General features: G+C 36.2%; 1 protein-coding gene and 1 long non-coding RNA gene across 2 annotated transcripts in view; one reads left to right on the forward strand and one right to left on the reverse strand.

Annotated features, from left to right (window-relative positions):
- Positions 1-3,819: 3,819 nt before the first annotated feature.
- On the reverse strand, positions 3,820-10,007 carry LOC117027166 (uncharacterized). The gene is made up of 4 exons (XR_004423872.1): positions 9,893-10,007; positions 9,321-9,710; positions 4,280-4,331; positions 3,820-3,979 (listed from the first exon to the last, which is right to left on the reverse strand). It is a non-coding gene; the product is annotated as an uncharacterized LOC117027166 (long non-coding RNA).
- The window catches only part of PKN2 (protein kinase N2), a 113,011-nt gene continuing 99,657 nt past the window's right edge, over positions 9,533-22,886 (forward strand). Inside the window, exon 1 of the mRNA XM_033114574.1 lies at positions 9,533-9,682. Coding sequence (XP_032970465.1) covers positions 9,635-9,682 — 48 coding nt within the window. The 5' untranslated portion in view covers positions 9,533-9,634. The remainder of the gene's footprint in view (positions 9,683-22,886) is intronic.

Below are 22,886 nucleotides of genomic sequence, written 5' to 3' on the forward strand. Positions count from 1 at the left end.
TGTTTTGATCAGTATTAAAGATTATAGTAGGGGCGGCCAGTTAGCTCAGTTGGTTAGAGAGTGGTGCTCTTAACAACAAGGTTGCCGCCGGTTCGATCCCCGCATGGGCAACTGTGAGCTGTGCCCTTCACAACTAGATTGAAACAAATACTTGACTTGGAGTTGATGGGTCCTGGAAAAAACACACCTAATATAAATAAAACTTAAAAAGAAAGTCAGCTTTAAAAAAGAAAGATTATAGTATTGTTGACTAATGGAACATTATAACTGTCTCACTACAATGAATTATTTTTGAAATGTGTTTCAAGTCAGAAAGGAATACATTTCTTAGGTGAATAATTACTCCAAATACAGATTTTATCAGCATAAGAAAACAACGAAAAAAGGATGTTGATAATATAGGCAAGCTATTTACCAACATTTACGAAGAATTTATACTAAGACAAATATAACCTGGAACAAAATTAAAAGCATGTTATATTCTTTTGAGTAAAAAGCCCTTAAAATATGTTCATACCAAAAATAGGTGGCATCATATCATTATGTCTATGATATTACAGACTCTAATAAAAACCCAATTTATAAGGTCAGTCACTTTCATTCTTTGTTTTAATATAGACAGTTCTCAGCTTTCCATTCTTAGCACGTAAAAAATAGGAAGCGTTTTTCTATGTAGCAAATGAACTCATGAGAAAACTCTTGAATATCTTCTCTGCAGCCCCAATTTCAAGTCAATAGATTAAGTGTCCACATTGTTTGCAACTAAGTCACAGCTGTCTAAATTGCTTCAGAAATGTTTAGCAGATTGCTTTATAGCAGGATAACACAGTTTGAACCACAGTTTCTTGAATACATCTTGCTGAGAGCTTATCTCATTCAAATGATGAAGGCAGCTGAAGCATGGTATTTGAATCATCCACAGTTTGCTCTAATAAAGGAGAACTTTAGGAAGCTCTAGTTGTGATAGACAACATAGTAAAGCAATTGAAATGTGGATCTTGTATTTCACACCATTCAAACTGCTTGCATATGTGCGTGTGGTGATAAGATACTTTAAAAATAAAATTTCATTTGGTGAGAGGCTTACAGTTAAACTATAAAAGCAATACACAGATCATGTGAATTACCAGCATATAAAAATAAATATGCAAATGACTGTAATATTCTTTTCCAAAATAGTATCTTTAATGGAAAACCCTTCATATGAATCTTTATAAAGTGACATATTTTAAAGTCATTTTTATAAGTACTTATAACAAGAAATTATTTTTATTTAGAAAATGCATGTCTTTTCAGCCATACCTGAATAAGCTATATGTATGAATATGAAGAATGGTTACATATATACACTTTTATTATAAATTAAAAAACTATCAAACAAATTCTCATTAAGTACTTACTCATAATGTGTTTTACATACTAGATTCTGTGGAGATTACAGAAGTCCGATATATTATTTTTTTCATTCAAGAAGCTTAAAATCTACTTGAGAAACAAAAGAGTGAATATAACTGGGTCCCAGGATTTGTGGTTTATACATTGTAACCCCAATAAAGTGTAGGTACTCCATAAATATTATCAAATAAGTGAATGATTGTAAAAGGTAAACTTTGTTTTTAATTGATCAGTTTAGGGAATTTAAATTAAATATTACAGAAAAATTCTATCAATCACAAGTTTGAGAATAGGGCTTATCTAAATATCCAGTTTGGAATATATATTCCAGTTATCTATTACCATGAATATCTACTGTTCCCCCATCCCTAAAACAAACCACTTTATTATGCTCACAAACTCTATGGTTCAGGAATTTGGATAGGGCATATCAGGCGTTGTTTGTTTCTTTCAATGATGTCTGTTGCCTCAAATAGGATGATTCCAACATCTGGTGACTTGAACAGTTGAGGACCGGAATAGCTGGGACTGGTTGATGTTACCAAGATGGTGTCTTCACTCACCTGTCTGGTCCCTGGGCTGGGATGATTTGAAGCTGGGCTCAGAAGGGACTGTTGACCAAAACACCAACATATAGCCTCTCTGTGAGACTTTGGTTTCTCACAGAATGGTGGCTGCATTCTAAGAAAGCTCCACCTGAGAGGGAGTATTCTGAGAGCAATCATTTAAACATAGGAATACTTGCTAGAAGTGTCAAAAGATTTATTGCCTTTTTGAATCTGGTAGTTACAGATTTAGAGCTTGCATTTTAAAGCCTGAGATGTAGAACACTTTGCTGATTGAAAAAAATCATTGACTAAAATGTCTATGTGATGGATACCAAAATCCACCCTGTCCCTCTTCTTCAGTAAAAGAGTTGTGGCTGGAGCTCATGACTAGTCAGCACATTTCTTAGCCTCATTTGAAGCTAGATGTGGTCAAATGACTGACTATATTCTCACTATAGAATGGAGAGCAGGAATATATGTGCTAATTTTGAGCCTGGGCCTTAAGACATAGGACCTTTGAGTTCCCATGCTCTCTTTTACTTCCCACAAGGTAGATTATGGAGTTCCTTGACCCAAGTTCAACCATGCAGTTGAGAATAAAGCCATGGTGGATGGTCGAGCTGTAAGATACAAGGCACCTGAGCCCATAGATGATGGCCTCATGAAGTAAAGCCAGTCTGATAACTTGGATTGCTTACCTTGTGCAATCCTTGTGAGTGAGGGAGGAACAAATTTCAGTATTCTTTAAACCATAGTGTTCGGTGTCTATCTGTTACAAAGGTTTAGCATTACCCTAATTCAGATAGTAGATATGCGTTACTGAATAATAGCAGGGTGCTTAAGAAATGATGGTAGGGAAACCCACCTCCCTGTTGTGCACCTTCCAAACCCTTTAAAATGCTTGGTAGATCAATATTAAATTCTTTGTACCTATTGACTTTTTAATTTTAATTTTTTGCCATTTTAAAGTTGTTGAAGAGTTTTCCTCTAGAAGAAGCACTAGTAGTAAAATGGTCATGTTTCACATAAACTTTTTCATATCTATATTCTTTTTTTCATTTTGACAAGGACAGCCAAGCTTTCTTGTGTACTATACCAATGTTTCACTAGAAAAGCCCAGAAGCTTGTAATTATTTGGGCACAGTTAGTAGATCTTAAATTTTGGAAGCACAGAGCTCACATGCCTATATTTACATGTAGACAAATTGTATCGTGCAGAATCATCAGAGCCTGCCTTCTAGGTTAGGACAGAATTTCTCAAAGAGGGTTCAGGGGGTCTGCAATGTCAAACCTATTTTCATAATAATGTTAAGAAGTGACTTGCGTTTTCCACTCTTATCCTCCCACAGGTGTAAGATAGAGTTTTTCAGAGGCTGTGTGACATGGGAAGAGGTCATCACTCTGAGGGCTAATAAAATATGAGTTTGTATATTCTTGAGTTTCAAAAATTCTTCTGTTTTAACTTCTAATACAGTAAACATCAGAAGATATAATCCACATAAATAAAAGCTCTTTGGATTTATAATAATTTTTAAGAGTATCAAGGGATACCAAGGGTTAGAATAAAAAGTTTAACTTCTCAATGGTGGTTAAAACATACTTTCCTTTTACTTATTTCAAATACACAAAATTCAAAATGTTACCATTGGGGCAGACGGGTGGCTCAGTTGGTTAAAGTGCAAGCTCTGGGCAACAGGGCTGCCGGTTCGATTCCCACATGGGCCAGTGAGCTGCGCCCTCCGCAACTAAGATTGAAAGGACAACAACTTGACTTGGAAAAGTCCTGGAAGTACACACGGTTCCCCAATAAAGTCCTGTTCCCCCTCCACCCCCCCCCCCAAAATGTTACCATGCATTTCATGATTATGTACGAAGCTTGAAAAATGGTGGTTTTTGGCATCCCTTTCAGGAGAGCATGTGTTTTGGGGAGAAATTTCCAAACAATCTTCTTTGGAAGAAGGGTTGAGAATCAGAAGAAGTTGAGTACAGTCAAACTGTAATAGCCCAGGAAAGGACCAGGATTTTTGCTTGTTAATCTAATGAGGGTGGAAATAGAGAGGTAGATTCAGGATAAAAGGCACCGCATCCTATAGTGTGACCACTCCTAAATCTTTGGTACCAAATTAATGAAGTCATAAATGCTTGAGGACAGTTGGTATTGGGTGTAACTGGTCACGCATTGAGCTTCAGATCTATATCAATAAAGGCAGGACCAAGACACACAAGACATAGGGGAGTGTTTGTGGAGGAGAGAGAGAAGTCCGAAAGTCTGGGTTGGGGAAACAGAGGCTCTTGACTTTTGAGGCTACAAAACTAGGCATTCAGGGCAAGCTTACCTAATTTTCCAAGGGACAGGGAGTCCCTCGCTGACAGTTATCCTGAAAATTTCTGCAACACATAGAGAAACACACACATTTAATATCTACTCATAAGAGATACTATACTAGGCCATATAAGATTCATGTACCCTCTCTAGTGGCTTTAAGTCTAACAGGAGAACAATACTGTGTACAAGACTTCACAAAGAAATATGTACTTGTTTATAATTTGTACATTTGTTGGTGTTAGAATCATTTGGGAATAACAAGTAGACTGGATAGAGAAGGAGTCATTGAAATAGGAAACAGCACTAGTTAGAAATGATCAAGAGTAGATTGGGGGAGAAAAATTAGAAGGTCCTCGTCCTACCTATTTCTACCCTATAGTCAAAACAGTGGTGTTAGTCTTTCTCTGTTGGTTTTTACCTTGGCTGAATGACTTACTTGGAGCTGTTTACTTAAGAACATGAACACGCACTATCTCTCTCTCTCTCTCTCTCTCTCTCTCTCTTTCTCTCTCTCTCTCTCTCTCTCTCTCTCTCTCTCTCTCTCTCTCTCTCTCTCTCTCTCTCTCTCTCTCTCTCTCTCTCTCTCTCTCTCTCTCTCTTTCCGAGATTAGCTTAAGCAAAAAGGGAGACTAATTAGGGAAACACAGGGAACCTAGGAATAAACAGAGAATAGAGTTGCTGGACTTCGCAGAAGACTGGAACCAGCAAGTGGTAAGACATCAGGAACTATTTTTGCTACATTTCTTCCACCATCCTGGGGCCACGTAGTCTCTCACCTCTGCTTCTCTTTGCACATCGGTAGATCCTCATAGCATTTAAACCAATTGGCTTCTCTCCATTTCCAGTGCCACGACCCTAGAGTAAAGTACTATCCCTTTTTGCCCGGAAAACTAAAATGACCTTCTAATTTTTTCTCCCCCAATCTACTCTTGACCATTTCTAATCTGTTGTTCTCCTCACCATGGCCAGAGTGATTTGTTAAAAATGGAAAAGGTATTCAATGATTTTCCATTGCTCCTATGGTAAATTCAAAATCTTAAACATAGTGTGGAACTGGATTACTATTCACCTACATTCAGTGCCCTTCACTGTGGTATCCGTCTCTGTTGGAGGATTATACAGCCGTGCCTCTTGTTGTTTTCAGGCATGACAAAGGTTTGGCTGATGAAAAGTGAAATGTCAGCACACGCTTTAAGAACCAGCAGGTGATTTACCACTTTTCTTTTCTTTCTGCCCTGACAATGGCTATATTCCAAAGAGACACTGCTCCGTCAGCCTGAGTCAAGAGGGAACGTGACATGAAGCAAAGCTATGGAGGGCATGTTGCATGAGAGATAAACCTTATTGTAGGCCACTAAGATTTTTGGAACCATTTGTTACTCAGCATAACCTAGCCTATCCTAACTGATACACATGGTTTATAGGCTCTTGCTTATTGCTCCATCTCATTGCACTGGCCTTTCAGTACTTATACAAGATGCTCTCTTCCATCTTAGAATATTTATCTATGTTATTTTCCCTCCTTGGAAAGTTCTTTACACCTGTTTTTGCCTGGTTAACATATACTCATCAGTGAGATCTCAACTTAACTGTAAAGTACTCAGGAAAGGATTACCTGATCTAAGTTCAAAGTACCTGAAATTCAACTTCTTTGTTATTATGTCTCTTTAAACTATAAATTCCATGAAGACAGAGATCAGGTGTGCCTTGGTAAGCATTATATTCCCAGTAAGAGGAAGGAAGGACTTCTTTTCCAAAGAGTAGCTTTTTCTGCATCTTTGTACATTTGGAAGAAAATGGCCATTCTAGCCCTAGAACCACAACAACTCTCCCCTCTAAGGCCACCAACTGATCAGCGTTCCAATGTTCTATTTCAGATTCTTGGAATCAGAATCTGGTTGGCTAAACTTGCACATGTTCTATCATGGTCCACCCAGAGTTTACTGAAAGATCTAGGTCAAGCAGAATTAACTTGCTACAGAGACCTGTTCTCTGGGGAAAGAGGCAATTCTCAGAGAAAGGGAGGTAGACTGAGTAGATATCTCAGAAAATATCTGCTACAGTCACTATAACTGAGTCCACTCTTCCGTGTTCTTGACTTTGTTTTAATAATCTTCTCAAAACTATCCTCACAGAGTATACAAGGGAACAATCCCTATAAGCAATTTCTTAAGGAAGAAACGGGTGGTGATCAAGTAGTTCTGATTCTGTTTCCCTGAGTTTTGCCTCTCCTTTGGCAGTCTGTTACTTTGATGACCACTGCCACTTCACTGTGATCTCTTAGGGGTAAAGGGCTACTCTTTTAACACTAACATAAAAACAAAACAAAACAAAAAACACAACCATAACAAAACAAACACAAATAAACAAACCCTTCCCTCACTCTCCATAATGCTTTTGGGATAAGCTAGAATTAAAAAAAAAAAAATTACTAATATTAAGGAAGAAAAGAAGGGAAACAAAAACTGCAAGGCAATAAAAACAGGGAAGTTTTTCACAAAGTGAAGTTGTTTTTGACCATTTCCCTGGATATATAGTCCTTGTCTCATTTTACTTGGGGTCTAGGGGAAAAGAGGAACCTTATCATCTGAGATTGTGAATCTGTTTCTCACCAACAACAGAGAAAACAAAAACAAAAATGAAGTTCAACTCTACCAGGATTTTTTCCTGTAATATTTCTTTGACTTTAAAAAGGAAAATAGAAGATAACACTGTCCATCTAATTTTTGTTAACGTTTTGAAACTATTTCTATGTTTGGTGATTTCTACTTCTTAAAGACCTTTAAAATATCTATGAAAAACTTTAAAGGTACCTGCATAAACAGTGATACAATCCAGATATTTTTGAGGTCTTTAACTTCTTACATGGACATGTGTTTAAAAAAGTCTTTCATCTTTTTTATTGTTAATGCAAATTAGAACATAACTTCAGGTGAACTATATTTAGGATTCCCTAAAAACATTTGCAAATAGGGACTAAATATAACACATCTGAATCAACATGCTATAGGTTTCCATAAAACTTTTTCAAGTGTGCTTCGTTCTGATAAGTACGTTCCGTGTTCTATCGCTTTTCACCCCCCTGAACAGAGACTATGAGCTCGGTAATTGTTTTTAGCTTAAATTAAACTAATTTACTACTTAAACCATCACATTTTCCAGGTTATCAAGCAGTTTTTATTTTTTCTTGGTCTCCCTTTTGTATTGTATTACTTTCCCCAGCATAACTAATCTCAGAAATAATTTCTATAACTTTAAAAATGTTTTATGTTTGTTGTTTACACTTATGTATGATATATAAAATCAAAACTATTATCAACATTTTCTTCAGCACTAGAACTATGTAAAGTTAGAAGTCTTTCTTTTTCTATGGTAAATAAATTGAGGGACCATATGCTTTGAGTCACTTTAAATGAGGATTCTATTTTAAAGTACTTACAGCAGCATGATGTAGGTTAAAACTAGCATGGGGTTGGCAATTAGGAGATTTAGGTTCAAGGCTCTATCTCTGCCACTAAGTTGCCATGCTCCTAATTAATTAAGTAAATATGGCTTATTTTTTTTCTACTTACAAGAGTTAGGCTAGATATTTTTAAGTCTCTTCTAGTTCTAAAACTCCATGTTGCTAAAATGTGAATGTTTGTTAGGGAGGGCATTTACATCCTGGCTTTTCCAAGTGTTATTTCATATATTTTAATTGTCATTTTCAACCAAGGCAATGCGCTAAACATATAAATAGTTGTCAAACTTTTTGTTATATACACCAGAAAAATTCTTTATCACACATCGTGAGTTGGAGTTCAGAAAATGTGGTCACAGAACTCCAGACCTTCAACAAATGTTTGTCAAATTAATGCGTAAGACTTCAGAAGACAAAAAGATAAACAAAAGTGCAGCATCAGCCCGGCAGATCTTACATGGAATGTAAGAGAAGTACATAAAAGTATACATGCTTCTTATATATGCCAGCTAAGCCACTCTTCGAGTAGCCATCAAATCAAACATTCCCTACCACTTTCTCTTAAGTAGCTCTCAACAAAGTCATTGTATTTCAGCCTCAAATTACCTAAAAGTAGGCAGTTGCCTAGAATATCCATTCACTGCTCAGAAAAAATAGAAGCTGTACGTTGGAGACTTGATTGGCATTCATGAATACTATGGTGTCAATTTTAAACCTGCAGTTCCACCACTTAGCTATACGTTACTAACTAACAGGTTCGGCTTGGATGTTGACTACACCAAGCAAAGTTGGCTTTTTTCCGTTCGTGGGGCTGACTCTGCCCCACCCCTTTCAGTTTAAATTCAGTTAAAACAATTCAAGAAGCCAGTTAATTAAATTTTAAACTCTGGAGTTCCACAGACCAAACCATAGTAGTTCAGCGCTTGGGAAGAGGCATCTCTCAAAGGCTGGGCGTTAAAAGTTACCAGGGATCGCAAGCCGCTTACATTTCTTAAGAAGAACAGACCACACCCCAGTTTAGCCAGCTGTGCACCTTACTGGTCCGAAAGGCGCGCTGGGGGTGGGAGGAAGCAAAAGGCAAGATTAGTGTCTCGGGTTGATGGGGGTCAGGGGAATAACTTATAAAAGTCTGAGTTCCGAAACTGTGCGTTGTGGAGGTTAGAAAGGGGCTTGTTTACGTTAGGCCTAAACTGCGGCAAGAAAAGTTTCACTGGGGAGAAAACAGAAACAGCGAGTAGGCTCCCGAGTTCTAGCGTTCACCGCGGGGCCGTTAAACGCAGCAGGGAAGAGGGCGGGTTTTCTCCTTCCTCTTCCCGCCTCCCCAGACGCAAGCCTAGTCCTTTCCCCTCATTTTCACTCCAGCCGGGTCCAACCCGCAGGCCCCACCTCGGAGCCGGGTCGGAAGCCGCCCCGCCCCCAGCCCGTCTCCCTCCTCGGGGACCCCTCCGCCCCAAGTCTCCCGCCCGCCGAGGGGCGGCGACCATGGCCGTCACGTGTCCTGGCAGCCGCCAAGTGAGGCCGCTTTTGCGACGCAGTGACAGCCAAATGGTGCGACAGGAGGAGCCTCAGCAGCGGCCGCTGCGCCCCTCACCGAAAGGCTTGAGGCGGCTCCTGGCGTCGCCCAGAGGGAGCGATTGAGCGAACAGAGTCCCGCGCGGGCGGGCGGGAGGCGGCGGCTGCGGCGGCCGGGCGGCGAGGGGGAGCCCGCTACGAGTGCCCTAGCTCCCCGCAGCTCTTCATGAACTGGGCGAAATAAGCCGCGCCTCCAGCAGGGGCTGCGCCTCCATGAATCCCTAGTTTTTGTCTTTCTTTCCCGGCTCCACACCCGCCTCCCCGGGTCCCGTCCCGCCTTCTCCCTTCGCCAGTGGCGGCCGCGTCCAGGTGCGGAGTCCACAGCGGAGCGCAATGGCGTCCAATCCCGAACGGGGGGAGATTCTGCTCACGGAGCTCCAGGTAAGGGCCGCGGCCCGGGCGGGAGGATCTGGCAGAGGAGAGAGGGAGAAAGTGGCGCGGGGTCGGGGACCGAGGGAAGCGGTGCGGCCGCCGCGCCCCTAGCCCGCTAAGTGCGGAAACTTGGGGATGTCACTCGGGAGCCGCTTCCTTCGGGAACTGGATCCTCTCCCTCTTCCAGAACCCTGGCCTGCCACTGCTTTAATTACCTACCAGAGGGACCCCATCTCTGCTTGCAGCCCGACTCTGCTCCCTCCTTGTCCCCGGAGCGGCCAGCTCACCGCCCCCTCCCGGGGTGTCAGAGCCGCCGGCGGACGCCCCTGCTGCCCCCTCTCCCCGACTGGCCGGGCCCCGCCCCGCCTTCGCTCGTACTCCGCTCCTCTAACTCCTTTGAATGACTCCCAAGTTGTTTTCTCGTTCCTCCCCTTCCCCTCAGACTCCGCACAAAGAGCGCCCCCATAACTTCCAGCCCCCAGACAAGTTTTTTCTTTCTTTTCCTTTTTTTTTTTAAACGTGTCTCACAAATGCTGGCTTCACTTCACCAGCCCTCTCCAGGTGACTGCATTTCTTTCCTTTAATGCGACGACTACCTTTTTTTTTTCTTTTTTACTAAGTGATATATATGGTCCCCCTTTTCAGCTACTCCGTGCTCAGATTCGGAAGCTCAGATGCTGATGCTTTTCAGACTTTCATTTTCCCTCCCGTTTGAACACCAGAGAAAGAGCTACAGAAGTTGTTTACAAATGAGAAAGCAGTTGACTGAGGGAAAATGTTGGGCACCACATGCCTGCAGAAGATGAGAACAAATTAGGTCCCTTAATTAGTTAAGTCTATGTCGAGTAGCAATATTATTGTTAACTACTTCCAGCTAAATATTTGATGATGTAGACACGATTTTTATTTTTAGGTCTCTATGATTTACAGGGGGTACCTATGCTACCCCTTTGGGTTTATTTTTTCATTACTTTGGAGTGTTCCACAGATGTTTACATCTGGATTGGAATTTTATGCTTGTATTTTGACTTAAACTTAATTTTGATTTTTTAATGTAGTCGTCTCCTACCTTCCAAAGATTGGAGATAGGAATTAGAAGAAAAAACATAGTTACGTTTCTTTATGTGTGTTAGGCAGTTAATTTTTTTTAAAAAAAGACTGAAATTAGACACTGAGGTATTGATTCTTGATAATGTCAAAAATGTAAGTATTGCAACTGTTTCTAAGTTTTTGCCGTTCAAATGTTCTGTTCGATACCTCCCTATAAAAGATTGCTTTATTGTGCTGTAAGCTTGAAGGCATTGTTATAATACGTGATATTTCCTCCACAAAAACAGAGACTTCAACAAGGTGTACCAATGCACTGTTGCAAATTTGGAATCCTTTGGAAATGCAAAGCTGAATTTCTTATCATTGAACATGTTGCTGTATTTTAATTACTCTTAGCCATATTAGTAATTTAATTACTCTTAGCCTTTTATAAGGAGGTCTTACAGCATACATTTGCTAATGAATGGAATTTATTGTTTTATTAATTTACGTGAACTTTTAAAATGAAGTTTGAGGCGCAATCAGAAATGTTTTCCATTGCTTATTCTTGAAATATGAAAGGTACACTTTGGTTCTGACTGAGAAAAAGCCATGAAAATAGCAGGAGCATTTTCCTTTGAATGGAGTGTCTTCAGAATTATAAAGATTCGGCATCCTTTTTTGTATTTTATCGAAAGTTGGAATAAAAGACACTTATTTTGGCACTGGACCTGAAAATATATTTTCATGTGTATTAAAATGTAGCATTTAGGGACTTTTAACAACATCAGTTTTTACATATATATCCAGGGGATTTTTCTTAGTGTATTTGACCCCCAGTTCTAATAAGTTACTGCAGTTGAACTTTATCGTGTTTATTAAAATAAGTGAGAATAAGATAAATGGTGATAAAATTTGGTTCACCGAGCATATCCATCTATTCAAACATTTTAATTATTTCATTGGGTCAAGAAACTAGTATACAGTAACTAAATATTTATCAAGCTTGCTGGTAGAACCAGTTTTTTAAAAACTTCAGAGTTTGGATTTATTTAAATTGAAAAGTTGTTTAATATGACGTTCTTAATGCTTCTCTGCCAAACTATTTTAAATATTTAAATTGTAATTTATGTAGCAAGTTTTAAAACTTGTGTTTAGTAATTAACTGTTACTTTGCCATATTTTGTCTCAGGAATACCTGCTTCACTCTGAAAGTTACATGTTACCTACTTTTAATGAAATAATGATAATTTATTTAGAAACATTGTATATCCAACATTTTAGAATTATTTTTCAAATTATATTGCAGGATTTGAAATACTTAACTACTTGAGCTGGAATTGGCTTATTGACTTTTAGTTGTGGAGAGACAAAGAAAATCTGAAACCGCAGTACTTTGTCTTGTTTATTACTATAATATTTCTATGGAGTAATGTTTAAAGTACACGCAAGTATTGATGGCTAGAGGCTTCAAAGTGTAAGGAAGAATATTTGCTGTAATTAAAATTAAAATAGGCTGTTTAAAAATGAAAACTTAATTGGCAATCTTAAATTTTTATCTCTTATAACAAACTTTTTGTGTCCCATTCATCTTATTTATTTGTTTAGTGGGAAACTTAATGAAATACTTTTATGAGGCCAAAGAAATTAAAGTTTTTCTTTTTTTTTAGTTAAATTTATTGGGGTGACAATGGTTAATAAAAGTACATAGGTTTCAAGTGTATGATTCTATAATACATCATCTATGTATCACATTTTACGTTCACCACCCAGAGTCAGTTCTCCTTCCATCACCATATGTTTGACCGCTTTTACCATCTTCTACAATCCCCCTCTCCCCTTACCCTCTGTTAACCACTAAACTGTTGTCTGTGTCTCTGAGTTTTTGTTTATTTGTCTTGTTCCTTTGTTGCTTTCATTTTTATATCCCACATATCAGTGAAGTCATATGGTTCTCGACTTTTTCTGTCTGACTTATTTCGCTGAGCATGATAATCTCAAGATCCAGCCATGTTGTCGGCAATGGCAGTATTTCATCTTATGGCAGAGTAGTATTCCATTGTGTATATATACCACATCTTCTTTATCCAGTCATCTATCGAAGGACACTTTGGTTGTTTACATGTCTTGGCAAGTTTATTTTCAAGGAAATTGGATTAATGAAAACTACATAAAGAATCTCAAAATGAAAATATTGACTACAACAGTAATTTTATAGAATGCAGACACTAATATTGAGTAGCATACTGATAAAATTACCTTGTCGATTATTACAGATTCTTCTTCATCAAAATGCCTAATAAAGTGTCACATTGGGAATCTGAAATGCCATTCTCAGCAGAATTTATTTAGGCAGAGGTGATTTGCGTTGGAATGTTGAAGTAGTTAGCCTTAAATTATAGAAACATTTATTTCAAGAAACATTGAGTACCTACTAAAGCTGTATTGGAAGATATAAAGATGACAAGATATAGTCTTCACTTTCTAGACAAGAGTACAAATAACATTTATTGACTACTTGCTGTATGTCAAACATGGTCGTTGGTCCTCGATGCCTTACTTAATCTTTACAACAATCCACTAAGGTGGGTGGGTGATTATTTCCATTTTACAGATCAAGAAATTAAGTTCAAGAATGTTTAATAAATTGTTCACGGTCGTATTCAGTCAGAGTTTGAATGTTTCCCACTACACCATTCTATAAGCTACTACAGATCTGTGGACCCATAGATGTTTTGCATTCCAATGTTACAGATGTGTGAACTTTCTAAAAATTGGCCAAAAATATAATTAACTAGAATTAACTTTTAAACATATTACTTGTTAGGTTCCTCTATAACAAGGAAAAATTATTTCCACATTCTATTTGGTAGTCTATAATTTAACAGTGCTTTATTATTGTTTATAAAGTTTATTGTTTATAAAGTATTGTTTATAAAGAATAAAGTTTATTCTTTATAAAGAATAAAGTTTAATATTCTACAAAGAATATTAAAGAATAACAGTACCAGTAACCTTTTTGCAGCTTTTCTTCATTTAACAGTTATTGTTTCTGATGAAAGTTGTGAGATGTTTGCCCAAAACATTCCAAATGATTTTACATTTCTCTGTAGAATATCCATAAAATAAACTTTGCTTTAAAAATTTAAGCTTATGTTGAAATCAAGCTATGTTTGGCACTCAGTAGATATTCAATACATTGATGAGAAGGCTTCATTTGTCATCTAGAATTAGAAATGTCTTGACTGTTTTAAGAGAAGTTGGTTATAATCATTGATATAAGAAATTACTTTGTTTTCTTTAACTTACATTTCTAATCTCTTGTCCCAAAAACATTCCCTTCACGAGTTCAAAAGGGATTTCTGTACTAGTTTTGTTAAACCTATATATAGCAGACTGTTATTTTACCCATTTGATGGGAAATTAGGAGGTGGCATCTAATTTTGCAGTGATACTGGAAAGTGGAAGGTCTCTGTATTGATTGGAAGGATTAAAATTTTAGGGTGAGTTGGAAGAATGTAGTATGAGAAAGGCTCATAAGCAGGATGGGTAAGATAGATTTTACAGTTTTTTGAATTATGAAAGTGATACATGGTCATTGTAGAAAATTTGGAAAATGCAGAAAAGCACAAAAGAAAAATAAAAGGTGCTCATAGTTCTGTCACTCAGATGTAACTGACAAACTTGCCACTTACCAGCCCCATGGTATTTGAATCTTTTTCCTCCCTTTTTTATTGGGATATATTTAACAAACACATTGTGTAATTTTAAGATGTACAGCATACTGATTTGATTTTTTCCCCTCCCTTTATCACATTTTACTTATTAGAATTTTAAAGAGAAATAAGGTTCGTAGAATTTTAAGATAGAAATAGCTATAGCTTGAAAAAAATTTGCCACTAGTTCTAGATAAGTAGGTCTAACTAGTTTTATTGACTTTTATCTCAAAATATTTTGATTTTTAGTCAGTACTTTGAGATACAGTTAAGAAGAGAACTGGCGAATACAGTTATGGACTTAGTAATTAACAGACAATGATACATAGCATCGACTTTTTGAATAATATATCGATAAAATGCGGTTTTCAGCTTAGATTTGATTATTATAGAAATCTGCATACATTATTAAATAAGGTATATTTTAAATAACTTGCCAAATATTTATTGACTAGGTAAACATATCTGACCTGAAACTAGTGTCGTATAATAATGGCTCTTAAATGGATCATGTTTTTCTGTCATCTATAATTTGTGTAATAGAGATTAGTTCTAGTTTCCTACATCTCCTACTACTCATATATGATCAGTGTTTAAATAAAGGTAGTAGAGGCACCTTCTAGGCATTGTCTATTTACCCCAGGACTTTGCATCTGATTCCTTGGGTTATCTTTCTGCTTTTCAAATTTGGCAATGATTAATTTTCCTGCCATTTATCACTTTATGCCTATGTGCCTACTTCTAAACAAATGGGAAGACTGGAGTAGCAGTTTGTAGAGATAAAAATAATGTTACTTCCTGAAGCATACATGATGTTTGAATAGAATAGTTAATTCTGCATCATTTCCTAGTAAAATGTATTGTGTTGAACAATTGTCAAATAAATGTCTATTTCAAAAACCAAGTTTACTCTGACTAGAGTATGAAAATATATAACATTTAATATGATTCTTTTGATATACAGCAGAGTTCAAACTTGGCAGCAGTTAGAAAGTTGAAAACTAGTTAAAAGCTTTAAAAAGAATTTTAAAATTTTGAATGGGAAAACATACAAATGAAAAAGTAACTTCTAATATGTTAGAAAAGCAGAATAGAGAACATTTATTTTGATACATGTCTAGTTTCTCTTAATTTTATCTAATGAAATCTTATTTGAAACTAACTGTTGTCACATTCAGTTTTTCACAATCTCACAAAAATTAAATTTGTGTAACACTATACACATAAATATTGTCTGTTAACAGTAAAGAACAGAAAAGCCTAGAAGGAGTGTATTGATAATAATAAATACCTTAGATTGGAAGGTAAATGTTAGTGTCACATTATAAAGATGAATTGAAATATAAGAATTACATAATATATACCATTATTAGGATTTATCTATTTTAGAATCTTGACGTGATTGTTTTTTCTCATTGGTTAATGCTTTACCACCCTTGCTCACAAACACCCTAATTTATTGGAAAGTTGTTATGGCAGCATTTGGAATTTATTTTAGGTTATAGAAGACATATTAACTTGTCTTTTCACTTTTTTTAGGGAGTTTGTGGGAGGGACAGTTTTCAATGTTTTACCTTTTTGGCAAATATTCAGAATCATTTACCTCCTTGTGATCAGCAAACCTGCACTTACTATCTATCCTAGATTTGGAATCGAAAGCGGAAAGTTATCAAATTTATGATCCGTGGATTCAGTTATCCAAATGAAAGTTGTATTGCTTAACACATACTAGACACTCAAATTTTAGTTGACTCAATTAAAGAGAATTTAGAAACAAAGAAATCATGAAAATTCTATACATAAATAGTTTATCAACTGCTCATTTTTCCCATTCTGTATCTCTTCAGTGAAAAACATTATTAGTTATTTTTAATATTTTATTCATTCATTTGAAGGGCAATATATTCCAAGTATAGAATTATATGTGAATCGGTTTTTCAGTTATGTGCATAGCTTATCAGTAAAGCGTTGATTTACTGTTGGATATAAAATAGAAAATATTATTCTTCTCTTGTAGAATTGACTCGTATTGACAAATCTGGAATCCTAAATGCAGTTTTCGTCGTTGCTATGGAACCTTTTTATGAAAAACATTAATTTTAATTTTAGTTAAATTTGTTAATCTAGTTAGAATACTTTTTGGTTTTTAGTACAGAAATATTTATGAATAGCCTTATTTAATTCTTCCAAGTTAGAAGTTAAGGTTGCACTATATTAGGTTATGTAATAAACTATACCTGAAGTTATTTTTGCTTAAATCATTAATAGCTCATTTTGCCCATATAGTACCAGTTTGTGATTCTCTTTTTTGTTGCATCCCCTGAAGCTTTGGGTCAATAAGAGCCGTGGCTTAACCTCTTGTTAACTCCCCTTACATTCCCCAGTTGTGGCTCAAACCTTTTCTGTTTTCTTAAGTGGTACAACCTATTCCCCCACCTTAGTTCTCAGCAAATCACTCACCTACTCACTGCCTCTACTGAATAGTGTTCCATAATGAGAGTTTCCTCAACTTTTCTTCTCTTTAATATATCTTGGAATTTTAGCCATCTTTTTTTTTTTTTATTCCAGTTTTAAGGAAAAATTCTTTGACCTTGCTAAGGCTATACTCCCTTGGACTTCTTTCTTTGGAATATCATTTCAGTCTTTTGCAGAATGGGGCTTTCATTCTTCCTTTATTCTGCCTGTTCTCATCTCTCCTTTTTATGTTATTATAGTTTTTTTTTAATACTGCTGTTTCGTCAAATTTCTTTCTTTTAAATCATCACACTCCTTTAAAGAAATTTCTTAGTTGTATTTATTTTCTACCATTTATTTCCTAACTTACTCAAATATGACTTCTGTCCCAGTTATTCTGTTGAAATTATTCTCTTAAATGCATCATTGATCTGCTTGTAGTCCTTAGAGACAATTTATACCGCTTCAGCTTCCTGAAACTCTCTTGTTTAAATTAAGCTTCATGGACCCTGCACAATATTGGTTACTTTTTTTTTTATCATACCTGTCTAGATTTGCTACTATTGCTTTTGATAACTCCTTTCCTAGTTTAAATGTTCTATTTTTTTAAGCCTATTTTTCTCTTAATTCTACAGATTAACCACCAGAATTAATCACCTGTTTTGATTCAGGATTGCAGGGAATAGAAACCCATTTAAATTAGCTTAAACAAAAATTAGATTTATTGGAAAGCTACAGGGACATCTCACTTAATCAAGGGTAGAATACATACCAAGTCCTGTGAGGACTAAATAGAAAGGTAGAGGCTTTCTTTTCCTCTAGGGTTACATGTTCTCATATCCCTCCTTTTAATATGTGTACTGCTTTATTTTTTCCTTTGTGTACTGGTTCTCCTTTCATGTAGTCCCCAAGTGGCACTCCTAACTTGTGAATTTACATTAATCTACAAGTCTGATGCCCACAGCTAACTGATTCACTTATTCTGTGCCATAATTCTAAATTCTTGGATGAGAAAATCTGGTTGACTCCATGCAGAACATGTACCCCTGATTCAGTCAACTATGGCAATGGAGGGATGGAGTTCTCAAGACTAGTATGTACCAGTATGGCTACAAGGACTGTCCTGTAAGTTAGGAGTGGGGGCTGATCTCTGAGAAGGGAGTATAGGTTATGAAAGCACTTCTCTACTTAAGCCCTTTTAGTAACTTTCCATTTATTATAGGATGAAATACATTCGACCTTCCATCATCCAGTCCTTATCAGTCTTTTCAGATTTTTCTTTCTATGTATCTTACACTGATATTAAATTATTTGCAGTTCTTGGAACTACACTGCTTCTTTATACTTCTGTATCTTTGCACATGCTATTTCTGATTGTAAGAATACTAATATTGATCTTCTGTCTGAAAAGCTTTTGACAAATTGAATACTCCTTAAAATTCCTTCAAGAAAAATGTGTTCATTGAATGTATTAATGTATTCACATCATTTAATAAAGAAAAATTTTACTTAATATACATTTTTGATAAATAAGTAAATTTAGTGATTGGTTATATAGCATTTTAATCCATTGACAAATTAGCCTATTTCCCATTTTGCATCTCCTGTTATTAAATACATCACCCAGTATGGCAATTGCTTGTTCAATTATGTATGTCTTTCCCACTTTCAGAACAGGAAATAGGTCTTACTCATCTTTATATCTCTAGTGCCTGGCATATGGTTTATGCTTTATAAATGCTTGCATAAATAAATGACCAATTTCTATGACCGATTCTATGATTGATTTACTACTTCTGACTTCTTGGTATCTCTAAAGGTTATCATTCTATCCCTGGTTGTCAGTGTTAGAAATTTGCTGGTCATTTTTGACTACTGTCTCAGCCTCTTCTGTTGGTTCTTCTAATTATGTAACTTGAATTTATTGCTTTGCCACTGTCTAAGTTTGAGCTGTCGTTATCATTTGGATGATTACAATATCTTGATATTCCATCTCTACCTCTTTAGTCTTATTCTGTTTTTATTTAGACTGTGTACAACTGTTAGATTCAGAAGTTGTCTCCAGCATTCAGTGATTCCTTACTGCCTGTGAGATACAGTCCTAACTCCTTATTTAGCTCAGCACTGAAAGCTGTCGTTGTAGCCCCCAAATACCTTTTAATTCTTAGTTCATGCAAGCAGACTACGTTGTAGTCACACCTTGACTGGTAGTTTTTGCTCACTATGTATTTTTTCTGTATTCTGTCAACTGGAATGCTTCTTTAAGACCCATTTCAAATTCTGTTTTTTCCCTTATTTTCTCATAGCCATTATAATCTCAAGGATATTTTCTATCTCATGACTTTTATCATACATTGCATTGCACTGTAGTTGTTTTTATCCTACTTCATTTTCACTCCTAGGTTGAAGGCTTAAAATCTTTGAGGGAAAGGACTACTCGTATAGGCTATATTCTTCATCTTTTACCCTTTCAGTCCTGAGCACAGCAACTTGTACATAGTAGTTACTTATTAATGTTTGTTGAATAAGTAATAGTCTCATGTCTGAAAATCCCCAGATTTTACATTTATTACTTTAAACTTTTTTTCTGCTTTTTTGGTATTTATGAGGGAGCAGAACTGCTTTACGTGGTTTTTCTTTAAGTAGAGCCGCTTGACAGTTACATAATTTTAAATTTATTACCTTCAGTCATATAATTGAATTCCCCATTGCAGGCTGAGAATTTTCTACTGGCAGAAGGAGCTATGTCTAGATACAGCTGAAGCTAGTAATAATAACAAAAGTGAAAATTTTGTTACTACAAACAAATTATAACCAGGTCATATTAATGTTCTTTCACTTAATCCTTAAAACAATTCTACTAAAGTAGTGCTATTATCTCTACTTTATAGGAAAGATAGCTAAAATTTAGAGAAAGTAACTTCTCCATGGTCTTATCACTGGCCTGAACGAAGATGCCAATACAGGTCTCTCTTCCTCGGGAGCACAAATTCTTCTTAACCTGTGTACTCTAGTGCCTCTTTTCTTCTTTCGGCATTTTTCTCTGCTCCTCCATTTCTCAGACTCATCCCCACTCCAATAACCACAGCCTGTCTCCTCTCTGTTCGGCTTCTTACCTTTCACTTTTTGCAGTATCTCTTATTTTGTATTGTTCCTTCTCCCTCAACAATGCCAGTGCTTGCTTTTTCATTAGGAACATTCTTGATAACTAGCTGGTCGATCTGACGGGCAAATTCATGCTGAAATCTTACCTTCAAGCTCTAGTTAGGTAAGATAGGCTTGAACCCGCAATCTTATCCCCTGTGGAAATCCCAAGTCTCTCCATATTTTCCCGGTGGTGGTGGTGGTAAGGGGTCACTTAAGCTCTCATGGCAGCCTCTGCTTCCTGTGTTTCTGTTTCTCCACATGTTTATAGAAATATAACAACTGGTTTCAGCAAGTATATCCATATTTCACTTAGTTCTCTCCCCTCCCCCGCCATTGTATACCTAGTTTCATATCCTGTGGCTGGCTCCTCTCCCATCTTCATGTCTGTGCTTCAATCCTTTCTTCCTTCTTGGCCATTGAAACTCCAATTCTTCTCTCTCTAAGGAAAAGGGAGAGTTCAGTTCCCTCAAATTGTTCCTGTTGAATGGCACCACCAAATTCCTCAAGTGTTCATCAAATAAAAGGAACGTATATATTTAAGCGTGTTACAACCACTGGGTTCTGGACCCATGCTGTTTATGATGATATTTTCAGAAGAAGGAAAATGTTGTAAGAGTATGTATTCTATATACCGTGTTTCCCAGAAAATAAGGCCTACCCCAAAAATAAGCCCCACGTAAGATCTCAGCCAGATGACCCTCAGCCAGTACGTTAATGACGATATTCCAGAAGAAGAAGACATGAATGTATTTGAGTAGATGTAGATTGTTGTACATGAAAAAATAAGACATCCCTTGAACATGAGCCCTAATAGAGCAAAGATTAATATATAAGACCTGGCCTTATTTTCGGGGAAACACTGTATGTTGGTATAAAGTTACCAATATATAGCTAAAGTGGTGGACTCCTCCATTCTGATATTTTGCCATTTCTGCTTCTCTTTACTTTCTTCCTTTCTTGATGTCAAAATGTACTTGCTTTTAAGAAATGATAAGGATAATTGATAGTAATGTACTAATTGGCAAAAAAATAAATCGGTAACCGTGTGTGTGTGTGTGTGTGTGTGTGTGTGTGTGTGTGTGTGTATTTATAGATCTGCCAAATTTCTTTTTGGAAATTTACTGATCAATAATTTCAAGGCCTAGTTGAAATTACTGGTCTAGTAGATAATTCAAGTTTTGGAATCATATAGACCTACATTTAAATCCCATATTTGGTGCATATTAGCTGTATGACTTTGGATTATTTAATTCCATGAGATAAGTTTTCTTACAAAAATGGGGATAATTTCTGGCTTAGGGGGCTCTTGTAAGTATTTTTTAAATTATGTATATAAAGTGCCTGGTATATACCATGTTTCCCCAAAAGTAAGACCTAGCCGGACCATCAGCTCTAATGCGTCTTTTGGAGCAAAAATTAATATAAGACCCAGTATTATATTATATTGTTATATTACATTATATTATATTATACCATGTCTTATATTAATATAAGACCATGTCTTATATTAATTTTTGCTCCAAAAGATGTATGAGAGCTGATGGTCCGGCTAGGTCTTATTTTTGGGGAAGCAGGGTAGTAGGCACTTAGTAACCCTTCCCTCTCAGGTTTACATTTGAGGATTACTTCATTTTTCTTAAAATACTTCAGTTGTACAGTTGATAGGATGGCCAAAGTTGGGCATAAGAGACCTACTAGAGAACTGATCAAACTTCATAGGTTAATTGTGTCTTCCTTTTCTTTTTTGCTTTGTAGTGGGTATAATGAGGATAACTGTCCTAAAGGTGTATATATTTCCATGATTATCTTTATTTAAAATAACACTTGGCTGAGATTGTGTGTAAGAATAATTAAAGAAATCATAGGTTAATATGTGATGAACTTCTAGGATTAAGCTTTCATTTAAGAATCTGGTGTGTCATTTGTTATGCGAAAAAATATGCAACTCAGTAACATCATGAAGCAGTTTAAATTCAGATTCTTATTTTGTCCTTTTCCAGAGGCTTTTGGACTTTTTATAAATTTGAACTTAGAGTGTATATCTGCAAAATCCAAAATGGTCCTGCACATTTCAGCACTAGAGAAACAGATTTTAGTTATACACTTCTGAATATTAATAAATAATATCAACTATGTAATTGAATATGCTTCAGCTTTGATATGTGATTATAATAAATGTCAAGGTGTTTGTTGCTTATTGGTTATCATAATTGTCTTTGCATTTTGTTGCTGTGGACACCTTATCTTTGCCCTCTATCATCAGGAGAGAGTTCATTTTACTATAAATTTTTATTCTGGTGCATGTTTTCATTGTGTTAGAACCTCATAAAACTGTACAAAATTCTACACTTAGTTTTGATTTGTCCTTTTAAACATTGTCTTATAACCAATGGAAACCTTAAATTCAGATCTAAATTCTTGCTTTAGCAAATCCCTGAAAAATACTTTACTAAATCTCTTATTTAAAGTAGACCTTTTCTTTTGTTTAGTTTGAGATTGACAAGATGGTGAATAATTCTTTATTTTAGTGTAGTATAATAATTACAGGAATTGGTATTGGTTATAAAGATACCTCATACAAGAGAACCATGTTGAAAAATATTAGTAGTATACTGATAGTAATATCACTCTATGTGAAGCATTTTTGAGTTATAAAGCTCTTTCACGTGTCTTATTTCATTTGATTCTTAAAATGACCCTTGAGTTAGGGATGGGGAGGGATCATTATTCCCAATTTACAGGTGTTCATATTTACTCAGCCGATGTCTACTGGAACCATTATCTTCTCACTTCTGTTTCTCATTTTAGTACTCTCATAATTCTAGTTTTATTAACTGTTAGGATTGTATTTTTTTCCTTTAGTGTAC

Source organism: Rhinolophus ferrumequinum, chromosome 9 (assembly GCF_004115265.2).
Source record: "Rhinolophus ferrumequinum isolate MPI-CBG mRhiFer1 chromosome 9, mRhiFer1_v1.p, whole genome shotgun sequence".
NCBI lineage: Eukaryota > Metazoa > Chordata > Mammalia > Chiroptera > Rhinolophidae > Rhinolophus > Rhinolophus ferrumequinum.